Source organism: Diuraphis noxia, unplaced genomic scaffold (assembly GCF_037042655.1).
Source record: "Diuraphis noxia isolate RWA-SAM2 unplaced genomic scaffold, SU_Dnox_SAM2 contig0002, whole genome shotgun sequence".
Classification (NCBI taxonomy): domain Eukaryota; kingdom Metazoa; phylum Arthropoda; class Insecta; order Hemiptera; family Aphididae; genus Diuraphis; species Diuraphis noxia.
Genome location: NW_028301712.1, coordinates 38,506,500 through 38,523,008, shown reverse-complemented (window position 1 = coordinate 38,523,008; position 16,509 = coordinate 38,506,500). Strand labels below are relative to the sequence as shown.

Genomic DNA, 16,509 nt, shown 5'->3' with positions numbered 1-16,509 from the left:
GCCCTAATGACATTAAAACCCCGAGTTAAATCAGGTAAAACACCTAGTAATTGGTGTATTTTCATATATATAGGTAATGTATGTAGTTCGCCCCCCCCCCCCTATAAAAGGGTCTAGGGAAGCCACTGTGAGTGCTTGATGTTAGCTGTTATAATGTAGTGACATGGGTGGATAGGTCATTTTTGGCCTACCGGAAAATTTTAAAACGGGGCCTCCACATGAATTTTTTTAAATAATATATGATATTAAAGGGGGGCCCACCAGGAAATGCCCGGTAGGCCAATCTGTAGTGATGTACACTGACTGATGCTGATTTGTCAGTTAGGTACACCCATAGACCTTTAAACTTTTATACAATAATATAATTTATAAATATTTATTATATTATTTTGTATAATACATCTGTTATAGTTTATTATGTACACCTATGTCCTGTATGATATAAAATGTGTCACTAAAAATTACACACAGTCAAAGGTATTGTTTTCAGAAAGTCTATAACTTAGAATGTTTTGACCTATTTATATTCAAATTAAATTGTTGTGCTTAAAATGTCAGTAAAAAATAAATTGTAACAGATTATGTGCAGGGCTTTAGCAAGAACCAGTAACTTTTATAACTCTTCGCTCCTGCAGAAAACCAAATTTGTGCCCCCTCATCCAAATTACGTCAAAAATTAATGACAGATTTTCTGATTTTTGTAAATTATCATTGTATTTGAATTGAGGATTTCGCTTGATGAAATTGCACTCTAGGTATAGGCGTGCGCAGGATTTTGTGTCGGGTGCAGCATACATTTTTAACCGGCCCTAATGAACAATAAGCAGCCTACTTATTTCCTTAATAAAAATCGGGGTTCCCCCCCCCCCCCGAATTCGCTGCACTGGTTGGATGGTTAATGCGCAATTGTCATTGTTGACTGTTGTTGTTTCTGCAGTGTTTGTAATCTAGTGTACGTCGAATTTCTCCAATATTACCCATTTATTTTTAGACTTGAATTTATAAAATAATATTATTATTTTTCATTTGAATAACGCTAAACATATATTATATTTTTAAATTATAAACTCAATAATATGTTTGAAATTATTCGTTCTATATTATAATATCATTCCATATATTTTTTTACCAGCCCACTAAATCCAATATAAATTGTCAGGCTGCAGCGAGAGCAGCATTCGCTGCACCCGTGCGCACGCCTATGACCCTAGGCAAATGCCTTCTTGCCAGTACCTAGTTACAGCTCTATATAGTATCGTATCTACGTAACTATTAAAACGAGTATATGTGGATTTAAAATTGTTAAAAAAGAATCAAACATTTGTCCCTTTATTCTTGTCAACATTCATATTTAGTCATGGGTTATAACACTCGTTTAATCTATTGTTGACTACTGAGTTTACACAAACGTAAATACTTCCTTGTAGATAATTTTCCAATTAGATTTTATTTTTCCTAAATTATATGGTATTTTAAAATAATAAACAATTTAGTACATATATATTTTTTACAAATGATATTGCTTTATTAAACAAAGTAGTATTCATTTCCTTACACTAGCATGTTTGTTGACCATTAGGGAAAGTTGTTTTCCATCTCTTGGGTCTTGTAGAGATGATAACACGAAAAAATATTTTTAATGGGTAACTAATTGTAAATATTTATATATTACTAACAACAATTATAGTAGCATAAGAATTCAACAAGGGGTAGTCATTCAAAGAAAAAATAAGGAAAACATAATAAATAACAAGGGTTAACATAAATCACCAAAACCAAACATAACAACCCCCTGAGAATGATTAATATATCATAATAAATTCGGTCATGTACAATTATTTGACGGTAGAATGAATTATTTCTTTAGCCACATTCATTATATCAAGAGCACCCTTAGTTATTAAATTCTCTGCTAGATCTGTACCCAATTTTAATGCTATATCCAAATCTAAATAACTAATTTTCCCTGGTGTAACACCTACAAATTGTCTAGGTTGTTTGTATGGACATTTCTTTGGTGGTTCTCCATCTTCACTTCTGTATTGATCAATATGGCTCTGTATAACTTTTTTATCTGCCAACTCTGCAGAAGATGAACACTGTAATTCTTCTGCACCATCAAGGCTCCACACAGCACCATCCAAAGACATAGCATTTTTTGTTAAACAAACAGTAGACCTTATACCAACAGGTGCACTGCATCCTCCGCCTAATCGTGTAAGGAAACCTCTTTCTGCAACAACCTAAAGGCAAATACAACAATGTATTGAAAACATGTTAAATTTGAATTCAATGACATATCATTGTCTTTGAAAAACTAAGCTATTGGTACAAATAATATTATTTTAGCAGTTAAATCATTATAAATATATGACATTAAATTATGAAATATAACATCTTTCAATTTTTAATAATAGTTAAATATATTACTTGTAAAACTGTTTCATAGTGATGCAATGGTTCCAGCATTTCTAAAATATAATCGTCTCCTAAACGACACTCGACTGCTAAAGCTCCTTGTCCGACAGCATAAAGCATAACATCCGAATCAATTATTTGGGACACACGTTTTTCCCACCCCATCCTTTGAATACCAGCCAACGCTAAAATTATGCCACTATAATTTGTATTTGTGTTATCACTAGTAGATTGGCTAATATCCAATTTCTTCAATCTTGTGTTCAAATTTCCACGTACATCGGACACTTGAAGATTAGGAAATTTTCTTTTCAACTGAGCTGTACGTCTTAAAGAACTAGTTCCTAAAATCAAAATATAAATAATACCTAAATATTATTGCATGCAGCCTTTCCAGCGACTAATTTGATGATGACTATTATAAAATAATGTCTAAATTATGTAGAAATGATAGTTCTCTAACTTTGCTCTAAAAAAGGTTGTTTTCTTTAATATCAACAGTGCCAATAAAATCACATTTTATTTTAAGATTTTAAGATTTTTACACCAACACGGTTTTTAAATAAATATAACAGACTATAAGTAGGTACTCCTAATTCGTATTATATTATCGGACAAGGTTTGAGTAACTTTTTATTGTAATTTATACTAAAATTATTAAAAATAAAAAAATTGTAGATTTATTGCCCTTTTTATAGAGCATTTTTCGGGGTTTTTTAGGGCATTATTTAGAGTTTTTAGGTCATAAAAGCATTTTTTTTAGAACATTTTTCGCAGGTTTTGAGGGAATTAAAATCCCAGCCTTAGTAATAACCTAATGTTCATACTTTTCAGTTGAATGAATTGTTTTAACAGTGTGTTACTTTTAATTTTTAAATAAAATTCTTAACAAGTTAAACCCAAATTCTATGTATAACATTATTTTCTGTTTTATTATTAAACAAAATAATATTAAAGTTATTTTCTCTTGTCTTCCATAAACTGGGACACCAGGACATGCTGTTAAAACCAAGACAGTCCCGGTCAAACCGGGACAAATGGCAAGCCTAATAATATAGCAAATTTCACCATCAGCAGATCACGCTTTGTTCTGTTAGGTTAAAAGTTAGAGTGAATTGACCTCTCATAAAATTTAAAAGTTAGAATATTATTTGGACGACTTCATGGGCGTTTTACTATATTTTAATTTTGAAGTGAGTTATAAGTTTTTTAAGATGTACAAAAAATTTACAATTTTAAAATACTAATAACTCGCTTCAAAATTAAAATATAGTAAAAAGCCCATGAAGTCGTCTAAATAATATTCTAACTTTTAAATTTTATGATAGGTCAATTCACTCTAAGTTTTAAACTAACAAAGCAAAATGTGATCTGTTGAGCGTAAAATTTGCTATGTTACGCACTTGTAAGACTGAGACAACACATGCGGGTATCACGTCCTCTTAAAACAATGGCAATTTTTAATCTGTAATCAGTTATTACGCCATAACTATTAACAAACTCTAGTAGATACTAAATATTAAATATATTGATTATGTGAGGTTTTCAACCGGTAAAGAAAAGCTATTTTAGTGTGAAATTCAATTATATTTTTAATTTACTTAAATATAAGTTTATTATACCTATGAGAAAAAATGATCATATTTGATTGATTTATAATTTTTTAAAGTTTAGTTATTAGTGGAGCATAATACACATCAAGAGATATGCAAAAAAAAAAATGTAGAACCATGTACTACAAAATTTTATCCTTACCACATTAAAATTCAGTTTACTTGTTTTGACAATGATAAAAAAAAAAAAAAAAAATTATGATAAATGATTTGTCTATAATCTATAATTTAAATACTTTTGATTGTGATTAGTCATCAGGACATATTACATAATAAATATATTATTAACAGCAAAACGTATAACAATTTACATATAATCTGTGAACATACCTAAATTTTTAAGAGGTTGGGGATACAAGATGATTCACCAAGCATGCTCGCCTCATAATTTCCAATAATGGAGCTATTAAAAACCTGATTTTTGAAAATTTTAAATATACTTTAAGAGCATATTAATATTATTAAGATGTTTTGTACTATTAAGGAGTATCCTGCGATTCGAATTTTTGTTTTTCAAATGAAAATCCCCTTTTTTTCTATTAATTATTTAACAGATATTTCTGAAAATGTTGAAGTATCAAAATCAAATTTTAACAAGAAATTTTTGAAGTAGTTTGTATTCTAAGGATTAAAGGTCCATAATAATGGATTTGTAAGGTGTAGGGAGGGATTATAGCCATAAATTTCAATAAGTAATAACTGAGAAACTATTCATTCAAATTTTGAATTAAGTAGGTACATCAACATTTGCAGGAAAAATATCCACCTTATAATTTACAGTAGAAAAAAGCAATTTTTATTAAAGAAAAATAATTTTATTTGGCTATAAAACAATTTCACACCATCACACTCTTTAAGTAGTGCAAACAAATATTTCAATAAATTAATTATTAGAGGAAAAATGTGGTGGAGGATTGAGCATACCCATGAACCAATCTGTATATAAGTTTTATTAGTTTTGTTAATCAAATACCTGGTATACACTTTAAATATTGATAAATTTTTGTTGTTTCAGAATGTATTAAGCATAGGTATTATTTAAACAATTGCATTTTAAATACATGCTTGCTTATTACAATCATTCCAATTACTAAACAAATTAAATTAAATTGTATATTCAGAAGTCTTATCTTACATACAATAATAGATTAAATAGAACATACAATTGTATATCCATTAAACATTAAGTACATAAAAGTATAAAAGTACCTAGGTACCTATATAATTAATATTCAAATTAGTATTGATAAAACAAATTATAATTGTATACATTAACACACTGACTAATGAAATGTAAACCTATATAAACAAACTATATAATTTATTCATAAATCACCAGGTACATACTTTTTAATAACAAATATCAGAAAAACATATGGGGACTGATATTCAGGAGAGATGATGAATATTCTCAGCATATTTATAAAACATGGAGAACTATAAGTTCTAGTATTTTGATTTTTTAATCAATTTAAAATAATAGTATGATATTTTTGGAGCAATATTGAAAGATCAATAAAATATGGATAATTGAAATAATAAACCATCTTAGTATAACCTATTAGGCTTTTCAGCCTAAATGTAATGTAACCTATTCTGTTTTTTGAAATATTGAAGTAATAACAAGTAGATGTTGAAGTTGGTATAATTACTATTCGGCATAATGTGTGTGTATACCTACAGACATCAACATTATAACATATTGTATGTATTTCATACAGGTATTACAAATAATTATTTGATACTTACCAATAAAGCTCTTTGAAGGTAATGAGTCCAGTTGATATTCATTACAATCCTCTCGAAGTACTAGAGCATCTCTTGGATCATCTCGTTTTAATACAGCACCAATTGTTGTTCCAATTTCCATCACAGTTGGTAAATCCTTCAATGAATGTACAATGAAATCAACAGTACCACTAAGTAGAGCAACTTCAAGATCCTTAGTGAACAAACTTTTCTCTCCAATTTTTGGTAAAGGTTTATCTAGGACTCTGTCTCCCATTGTAGTCATGGAGACAATTTCAAATTCTATTTCTGGATGTAATTCTTTTAACTGGCCGATCACAAATTTGGTTTGGATTAATGCTAATTCACTTTTACGTGAACCTACACGGATCGTCTTACGGTTGTTTCTATCCATGATCAATAAATATTTAGTTGAAAATTAATTAGATAAATTATTGTCACTGCAATAGATTTACCAAGACTAAATATATGAATACCAAATTCTAGACCATTATGGTGCCTGAAAATGTATTATACTATTAGTTATAAACAAATTTACATACAATTATATCTATTGTACTTACCATTAGTCTGTTTTAATGACTTTCGTTGGTGAATGGCATTACTAAGGCGAGTAAGGCCAAATAAGTGCTTGTATTGCGTAATTGAATAGTAATCCAATGGTGCTTAAGTTTTTAGAAAGGATAAGCGAAAGGGGGAATTTTTGAAAGGTGATTACTTTATCAATGCCACCGTTATCAGTGTTGAAACGGTAATGCAAGAGATAACAATTTCCATTGGCTACACTGCGTCCACATATGTTACCGTGGTTTAGTCATGTGATCAATATTTTGGAAAGTGTAAAACAATAACATAAGTCGTCAAAAAAAAAAAAACATTCTGCCTTAGCCTTTTAGAGTTTAGGTACTATTTAGTATTTATTTTATTTCTTTGCATCATGAATGAAATGAAGAACACTCCAAATTTGCCGAAATTGTATTATTGAACCGCTGTTGATGCGGCCCATCAAGTAAAACCATAATTTTAAAAAATATCTGAGGTTGCAAACCAAGTGCAACAAAATGCCGTCAGAATCTAAGATTCCTGCCCAAATGGAGAAACCTAATCATTATTCGTAAGACGTGATTTTATGAATGATTTTCTTTTAATTATTTAGCCTCCAATAATTGTTACATATATTTTTATAAAAATTTAGTTTATAGTATTGTTTGGTATTATTCAAATTGTTTGTATTATTGCAGATATTTAAAAGAGTTTCGTGTTGAGCAGTGTCCATTGTTTTTACAACACAAATGTACACAACATAGACCCTATACTTGTTTCAATTGGCATTTTATGAATCAGCGACGTCGTAGACCAGTAAGAAAAAGAGATGGGACATTTAACTATAGTGCAGATGATTATTGTACACAATATGATGAGACCACTGGAGTTTGTACTAAAGGAGACGAGTAAGAAATGACGTATTGCATGTTAAATATATTTTATGATTTCAACATACTTATTATTGATATTGAATGTGAATTTGTCTAATTTTAATTAAGTTGTGTGTTTTAAAAATCTCTTTTTCGCGTATAATTGCAAAGGAACTGTGGTAGTATTACTTCTCCCTAATAAAAACATTTTATTCTATTTTGTTTTTTATTTTTGAAAACATTTACTTACATTTTGCTTACTTAGTAGATACCGTTTAATTTTATATACAATATGCAATTTATCTGATAGGTACTTATCTAATAATTGATTAAACTGTTCTTCTCTTCTTTCCTCAAACCTATTTCAATAGCGCTTTAACTCATACTCTGTAAAACATATTTATTCATTTCATATTACCTATATAAAATTATACATATGATAATGTGTAATCTATGAATATTGCTAATTATTTTAGTATTGTGCAATATATTTTAAATGCTAATTACTCATTAAATAAATAAATGTTACATTTTTGCATAAAATTAATATAAAAAAAAAAAATGTAAAATTATAAAAACCATGCAAATACTTGATTATTTAATTTTTCATGACCCAAATTTTTCATTTAAATATTAATTTTGTTTTTTCATTTCTAATAAGATTTTGAATTTAGTACATTGTATTCAAGTTAAATAATATTTAATTAAATAACAAATTTTAACAAATGTTTGTTTACTGAACAAATTGAACTTAAATAATGTATGTACAATTTTGATCTGCATATAAAACAATATAGGGGATAAAAACAAACAGTTTAATCGTTTCATTGATTCAAGTTAAGAATAACAAGGAACATCCTTTATAACAGACCTATTATTTATCAGCATTCATAAATGATGTTAAATTGTAATGTGTAAAAATATTTTATCTTTAAATTGAATGCAAACTTACCCGGTACTAATTTTTTTGACTTGAAAATTTAACCAACTTAACTTATCATTTTTATTTTTTTGTTAATATACATATGAAACACGTGTAAAATCTACGTATGTAATATTTCCTTTCTCTTATAATCGTTGAAATGTTCTTGAATGAATACAGAATGAAATTGATTAATTTCTTGGCTGTGTATTATGCCTGTATTTAACACACATGTTTTTCATGTAGCACATTCAAAATAATAGTTCGCCCAATTATCAGATTTTCAATTGTATTTATAGATAATTTTTATATTTATTATATTTTTATATTTTTAACTTAATAAAAGGTGCCAATATTTACACCGAACAGCTGGGGATACCGAAAGACGTTACCATTTGCGATATTATAAGACATGCATGTGTGTTCATGATACTGACAGTAGGGGATTTTGCACAAAAAATGGGCCACATTGTGCTTTTGCACATGGGAATCATGATTTAAGACCACCTGTATATGATATTAACGAGCAAAAGGTATTTAATTCATTTAAAAATTTAGTATTTTTAATAATAGATTTTATAACTTTCATTAGGTAACTGAAAATGATGATGATAATAATGTAGATTTAGATGGACCAAATGTATTAGATAAAGAAAAAAATTTAATGAATGAAGATCCTAAATGGCAGGGTAGGATTTGTATATAATTTAATTTTGATTATTTATATTATATACAATTGTTACTATTTTGTATTAATTAAATATATTTTTACTTCATAGATACTAATTTTGTTTTATCAAATTATAAAACTGACCAGTGTCAACGTCCTCCTCGTCTTTGTCGACAAGGATATGCATGTCCTCAATATCATAATAGTAGAGACAAGAGAAGAAATCCAAGGAAATACAAGTACAGGCATGTTTTTTTATTGTTAATATTCATTGTTAAAAAATGTAAGTAACAAATTAACTTGAACATTTTAGGTCTACTCCGTGTCCTAGCGTAAAACATGGAGATGAATGGGGCGAGCCAAGTAATTGTGAAAGTGGCGACTCATGTGCATATTGTCACACTAGAACCGAACAACAGTTTCACCCTGAAATATATAAGTCTACAAAATGTAATGATGTACAACAAGCTGGATATTGTCCTCGCGGAGTGTTTTGTGCTTTTGCACATGTTGATCGTATGTATTTACATTACAGTATTGCCTTCATTTTAATGAATTGACTTAATGTAATAATCTACTTAATTATTCAGAGGAAATGATTATTGCTCGTGAATCAGCTGCTGGATTAGATTCTTCAACAGATTTAGCGGATATATTATCTAATGCTGTACCTTCAATAGGGACAGAATGTATAAGATCTCCGGTAAAAAAAATTGATAATGACAAAAATAGTTCATCGGTTAGTAACTTTTGAATTTTAAACACTCGCTCTTATTTGAACGATGTGTTATGCTTATAGAATGGAAGTGGGGATCTTTCAGAATGCACTTCAAGTATTGGCTCTCCTAATAAAGCTCCTGGTGCCCATTTGTCTAGATCTGAATTTAATGTACAACAATTTCAAATAGCCCATGAAGACACGATACAAGCTGTAAATATTTATTTTCATTATTTCATGTAATTTACTACATATTTATTCATTTTTAGCTATTAAATTCATTTGATTCTCAATCATTGTTACCTAATGTTGAACCACAAAGAAGACATAGTTCCATATTCGGACCTGTTGTATCTAATGGTAATAGTAACTCATCATATATGAATCATTTTTCTTCTTATCAACCTACAACTACAATGAATGGTATGTTTTAATTTTTTACTTAGTTGAAATGTGCTTAAATATATAATATTAATATATATATATATTTTTTTTTTTTTTCAGGAAATTTAGATGATTTAGTCATGGAAGATAATTTAAATTTCTCTGTTGATCGAGAAAATGAATCTCCAATATTAAATAATCCTCTATCTTCAAGTTTACAAGCTTCTGGTAATTTTAATTATATATGTTTTTCTTAATTATATAATTTGTTTAATTTTTTTCTCATACACACATATTTCTAGATATTTTAGGAAGTTCAGCTCCAGTTAATATTCCTCTTACACGCCATAATAGTATTGGTCATTTTTCTCCAACAATAGCTTCTCCATTAAAACATATGCAAAACAATATGATACAAAAATCTAGGTATAACCAACAAGATGGTTTAGGTCATTTAAATATTGTTACTGGTAACAATTATGGCTCAACTGGTTTGTTTGGTATTGGTTCTCCAGGAACCACAAACACATTTCCAATTAGTCCTTCAAATTCAAATGAAGTAATGTTATTTTTTGTAATATTTACCTCTTAGCTTAAGTCTTTTTGTCTGTTGAATATTTTACAAAATTGTACGTTTCATTTTATTTTTTTTATATTGATGTTTGAATGTTTTTGTTTTTGGCTATTATCAGAACTTGCTCAAATGTAATATATTGTTTTCGATAAAGTAATTAATTAGAAATTACTCGTATTTTACAAGGAGTACATTCATTTTTCAAAGTTATTATAATATTATATTATATTTCAACAAAAATGTTTTTTAATACTAAGGTTTTATTAGATATTCTCAAACCGATTACTTAATTTTTTTTTTTTTAATTCTATATCAATTTGATAATATTGATATTAATATAATAGTTTTTTCTTTGGTTTTGGCGTGGTCTAGAATACAAATTTTGGATTAATTTTAATGTATTAATTGAACTACATTCAATTTTGATTTTTCCATACACATATTCTCATACCATGTAAATAATTTTAATATTTACAAAACATGATCAAAAAGACAAAAGTTAACTGTACAAAATATATATATTATATTATAATAACACTAAATTGAAAAAATAATAGTTTATCAATATTTTGTTATTTTTAGGTTCAAAGATTGCAAGAAGAATTATTAAACTGTAGATCTAAATTAGTGTCTTGGGAATCTGAACGAATGTCACAAGTTAGATGCACTTATGAAGCATGGCAAAGAGAGACTGAAGATTCAAATAATAAATTAAAAATTGCTGAACAACAAAGAGATGAAGTGAATATAATTAAATACAAAAATTATTGCATTTTATTAACTATTATTTTTATAAGGCTATCAATCAAGCAAAATCATTACAACAAGAAGTAGATTTATTACAAGGTTCACCTTATCTTCACGGACTACGTAGGGTCTCAGAAATTAGAAATTTATCATTATCTGTATTAAAGTCATTACAGAGTCAAATGAGAAATGATTTAGAAGAAATCGAAAAGGTAAATATTTAATGTTAAAAATTGATATTACAAATAACCTCATTTAAAAGTATTACCAAACTAGAATAATATGTATACTTATTACTAGGGCCTGGTTTTAAATACACTTAAAACCATACACATATGCACTAAAAAAAAGCCACCAAAAATATCTTTGAAAAACGCATTTTGAATTCTTAAAGGTCATCAAAATGACCTTTAAGAATTCAATTTATACTATTTATTTTAAATTTTCATATATTAATTTGGTATTTATAATTAAAATTAATAATTATTTATTATCTTATTTAAAAAAAAAATACTGAAAATGGAATAAAATGTCGATGCTACATGATGTTGACACTTATATGTTTCGAGGCAATATTTTATTCATTACAAACATCAGTACTAAAATAGACAGTGATTAATGTGCTCAATTGAGCAAATATGCATTAAGAACCTAAAACTGACCAATGATGTTGAAAATGCATAATGCAAAAACGCTGAAGTATTTTGCAACGAATGCAAAATAAAATTTTTTGGTTTGAAACACTCGTTACATAAAACAAATTATGTTCTTAGAAATCATTGTCTAAGATCATTCAAAATATGCTTTTTGCATTGAAATCCGGGTCCTACTTATCATATTTAAATAATTATATCTAACACTTCTTATTACATTCTTTTATTTAATAAATAATAACTTTTGTTTGGTTTAGGTTTTATACTTACAAACTGCTACCAAATGCATGTTATGCGAAGAGCGTAATAGAAGTGTCACATTGGGACCTTGTAATCACTTTGTGTTGTGTAATCAGTGTGTAGAAACGATTAAAGATTGTCCATATTGCTCGACTCCTGTCTTATCTCATACTAATACATCAACAACACAGGCATAGATTAAAAATTATATATTTTAAGCAATCAAAAACTTAATAATAATATTTGATAAATTAACAAAAACTTTAAAAAGAAAAAATAATTACAACTAATCAGTACTTGATGCGTCAAGTATTATTATAATTTTATTATTATATTAAATTATATATTAGCATTTTACAACATTAGTATGATCCTTTTATATAGAATTTATATTTGGTATTTTTTTAAAAAAAAACAAATCATTTAATTATTTCTTTTTATATTAAAATATTTTACTATTAATATAATATATTTATTAAATTTCTATAGTTTCAGCATATTTTAATTGAAATATTTAACTTAAAAATAATATTCATAACACTACTTATGAAATATATTTGTATTGTTTGACAAACCTGTTTCCACTTATATATATATATATATATATATATATATATACAGTTTTGAATTAATAACATTCAATAGTTTTTAAATATTAAAATTATATCTATATGCTTAGGTGAATGCTAACTTTGTAATTGTTGACATATAATTAAATTGATTAATAATATATTTTGAGTAAAATATTTTGCTTATATTCTCGATCGTTGACATTAAAATTATTTAACAATATTAACTTTTTACTGAAATCATATCAGAATACATTTTCTATCAAAATTAGGTTTTCTTACTTGTTTAACATTAAATTACATTTCATAATTCAAATAGTTTAAATAATATAACAATATTTTTCATGTAGAGTAAATCATTTCCATTTTGCTTATAGTTTAAAAATCAAACGAGAAAAATTGTTTTACAATATCTGAAAATTTGATAGAAAGACAATATATTTTATAATAAGCTTAAATATGTTTTTTTAAACAACAAATATATATTAAGAATTTATGTTAATCAATACAAAAATTTGTCCATTATATTATGACACAATTATCATTCTAACTCATTGCTTAAAATAATTTTCCAAATCTATAATTAATGATGTATACCTAATAAATTTATTTTTAGAACTAGTAAAGAATCATGTCTTTAATATTAGAAATTATTGTATTACCTATTTATTAAATATGAGTGAATTTGAACAATCATATATTATATTATATTTTTATTTTGGCATTAGAAAAAACATAAATTTAAAAAGTATTCAAAAATAAATTTATACGAAGATCCGTTTTACAAATTTTATTTATTTTACTAGATCTTTATAGTTGAAAAAAAATTATGTATAATATATGCATTGGTTTATTTTAAATTATTTTATTGTTTTTTATATTTTTGAATGTGATAGTTATTTATCAGATCTTGAAAATAATTTATTTTCTCTAAAAACAACTTTTCGAAGAAATTGAAAGATTTTTGATTTTACCAAATCTTATTATTTATTGCCTATATTTATTTAAATTATTTCTGTGGTAATTATATTTAATTCCTATTTATGTCATAATATATTATTTTTTTAACTTTAAAATTTAATATTTTGGTTTTGTAGTGTTAAGCTGTAGTCTGATGTGTTTTACATTTTCATAAATACTGTTCTTTTTTTTTATTAGGCCTACCAAATAATTGTGTGTTTTAGCGTGAATGGCCGTTAATAATTTGTTGGTATAAAATACCAAACTTTAATTGAATAAATTGCATTTTTTCACAATTGTCTGAATTGTATTGGTTGATGAATTATTTATATTAAAACATTCTTAAATATTTTCACATGCAATATACAATAAAAAAACAATTATTGGCTTACCAATTAATATCCTCTTAATTATAGTTTCTTGTGGTATGTTTAATAACTAAATTACGAAATGAAAAAAAAACGTAATATTTATTTTATTGTGAACTACCATGTTATTATTACAAGATTAATTTGTTGTAATTAAATATCAGTATTATATTTTAAATTTAATTTAACTATGTCACGTGTTTACATCCGCATCAACTCTTTAACTGTAAACACATTAATATTTTGTATAATTTAAAGTTATTTTTGTGAGAATTTTGAGTGTTTATTTAATTTGTACCTGAATGTTTATAAGTCAGTTTATTTTAAGATTTTATGATTTTTACACAAGTAGTTGTGACTATTCAAAATAATCAGAAATCCTATTGTAGGCTTTAATATGTTATATTTGTCATAAAAAATCTTAGAATGATAAAACATAATAAATGTACTGCATTCTGCAGACTTATAAAAATATATATGTCTTATGAAGTTTATTATTCATGTAAATTGCCACCTTGGTAGCAGCTGTAAATTATTTGAATGCCATTTTCATTAGTCATTATATTTTAAATTGTAAATCAATAAGTCTACTGTTTAAGAATGTTTTAAACATTTTAATTATTCCATATCTACCATAATAAATGTATGACATAAGTTCTCTAACCTATATACTTATATTTTCTCTATTTCTGTTCAAAATATTTTTTTTGTATGTATCCATGTCATGTTTTTACAAAATATAGTAATTTACTATCATATAATTACTGTGTTTTGAAAATGAGCTTTTGTTTTACTTAAAAATAACCATACCCATGTTTCATATTCTCAACTTATAAAAGATGACAATCTAACCATCAATAAACTAATCCTGTCAGTATAAAACAGTAGGAGAGGACAACTGCACAATTGGTTAAAATTTGTCAGAATCAAAATTAATATTTATTTAAATAGTAAAACTATAACTTGACTTAAGATTGGTATTTTAAAGATTTATCTTCTATCTTATGGAGAGTATACATGAATATTGCATTTAATTATGCTGTAATAAATATATGACTAACTAAGTAATAATAATAATAATATTTAATATTTATTCAAACAATTTAATAGTGATTAACATTACACTACGACTAATATATAGTAAAATAATAATATTATATAATAAGGCAAATATCTAATATGACTAAAAATAATCAATAGAATAATATTACCTGCGCACAAATTTAAAGTAAAATATGAAATTAAAGTCTTAGTTAGACGAAAAAAGTTGATATTAGGGATATAGAAAAGTGAACAGAATGGTTACTGTAAGAAGAAACATTAAAGGGGATACAGTTTAGAAGAGAAGGAAAACTAATGAACCCATTAACCATTTATTTATAAAAGTTATGTTTAATTGCTCACAACGCAATATTAAAGTTTGAATATTCAACTTAGATGTATGTATAATAGATGCGTTATAGTAAGTAGTAGATATACAATCTTAAGTTATTATGTAGTATAGTTACTTAATTGGACTAAGTCGCTAGCAATTGGAACAACTATATTGTACTTGGCACTTAGTAGGTGGTAAGTACATAATAAATCTAAACAGTATAAGGTTATGTTTGTCATTGTTCTCTACTGAGTACTGACATTTGAATTCTCAACTCGTCTATGTTGTATGAGGAACCTCTGTGAATATTTCATGTCTCTAGGCCCAGTAGTTTAGGCTGTGTGTTGATACCTAAATCAGTCAGTTCTCAGTTAATCATTTTATATCTATTTATAGCAGAAAAAGATAATTAGGTGTTTAAAGTGGAGTATTTATATTTTGTTTCCAATTAAGCGAGATCTGAAGTTCGAAGGTGTTTATTCCAAGGCAGTTTTTGTTAAGTATTAAGTCTAACTATCTGCCTGTGTCAGATGTAGGAATTGGTATCTACATTACTTAAAGTAACGTTTTGGGTGAACGTTTTAGTTGTATGTATAAATTTATTATGACTTGCTATTTTTATTCCATTAAGAAAAGTAATTAAGGTGCATTTGTAAATTCTATGATGAGGCAGCCATAAGACTTTCAATTAAAGATAGAACGGCTTTGTAGCAATTCCTGATGTTTATGATGTTATATTGGACTTAAAAGAGTCTAACTAAAAATCTTAAAAGTAAAATACAGTTTTTTTTATAGACTTAAGTTGAAATTTGCTCAATATTAAAAATTTAAATGATTTTTATATTAATTTAATAACATTAACTGTAGCCAGTAGACTAAAAGCATTAACATATCAGTCATAAATGTTATTATTTATGCATAATGATATTTTTAAAATATTTAGATTAATTTTAATCTAGATATAGGTTATACCTACTGGCTACTTATTTATTTCACAAAATTAGTCACTCTGTTCAACAATAACTGCAGGTAATAAAAATAAAACCCTACCCAAAATTCAGGCCTAAATACGCCACTGTTTTATTACGATATATCATACCTTTTCTTGTTGTATGTCCATGATATAAAATCTTG

The 16,509-nt window shown here is 26.4% G+C and overlaps 2 protein-coding genes across 4 annotated transcripts; one reads left to right on the top strand and one right to left on the bottom strand.

Moving 5' to 3' along the window:
• Positions 1 to 1,501: 1,501 nt before the first annotated feature.
• Positions 1,502 to 6,501, bottom strand: Hmbs (porphobilinogen deaminase-like protein l(3)02640). Its single transcript, XM_015509683.2, has 4 exons — positions 6,344 to 6,501; positions 5,781 to 6,279; positions 2,431 to 2,762; positions 1,502 to 2,243 (listed from the first exon to the last, which is right to left on the bottom strand). Exons 2-4 carry the CDS (start codon positions 6,172 to 6,174, stop codon positions 1,836 to 1,838), a joined length of 1,134 nt encoding a protein of 377 aa, XP_015365169.1. The 5' UTR covers positions 6,175 to 6,279; positions 6,344 to 6,501; the 3' UTR covers positions 1,502 to 1,835.
• A 135-nt stretch (positions 6,502 to 6,636) lies between these two features.
• unk (RING finger protein unk) lies at positions 6,637 to 13,932 on the top strand. Of its 3 annotated transcripts, none has more exons than XM_015509665.2 (14): positions 6,637 to 6,894; positions 7,022 to 7,231; positions 8,464 to 8,650; positions 8,710 to 8,806; positions 8,897 to 9,026; positions 9,101 to 9,303; positions 9,378 to 9,526; positions 9,587 to 9,718; positions 9,775 to 9,928; positions 10,010 to 10,117; positions 10,192 to 10,448; positions 11,046 to 11,204; positions 11,261 to 11,422; positions 12,121 to 13,932. In XM_015509665.2, the coding sequence occupies exons 1-14, from the start codon at positions 6,842 to 6,844 to the stop codon at positions 12,298 to 12,300; spliced, it is 2,181 nt and encodes a 726-aa protein (XP_015365151.1). In that variant the 5' UTR covers positions 6,637 to 6,841; the 3' UTR covers positions 12,301 to 13,932. The 3 variants fall into 3 exon arrangements, with proteins under 3 accessions (XP_015365151.1, XP_015365149.1, XP_015365152.1); XM_015509663.2 differs by having other exon boundaries at positions 8,897 to 9,032; XM_015509666.2 differs by having other exon boundaries at positions 6,638 to 6,894; positions 8,897 to 9,032; positions 9,378 to 9,490.
• Positions 13,933 to 16,509: the final 2,577 nt, after the last annotated feature.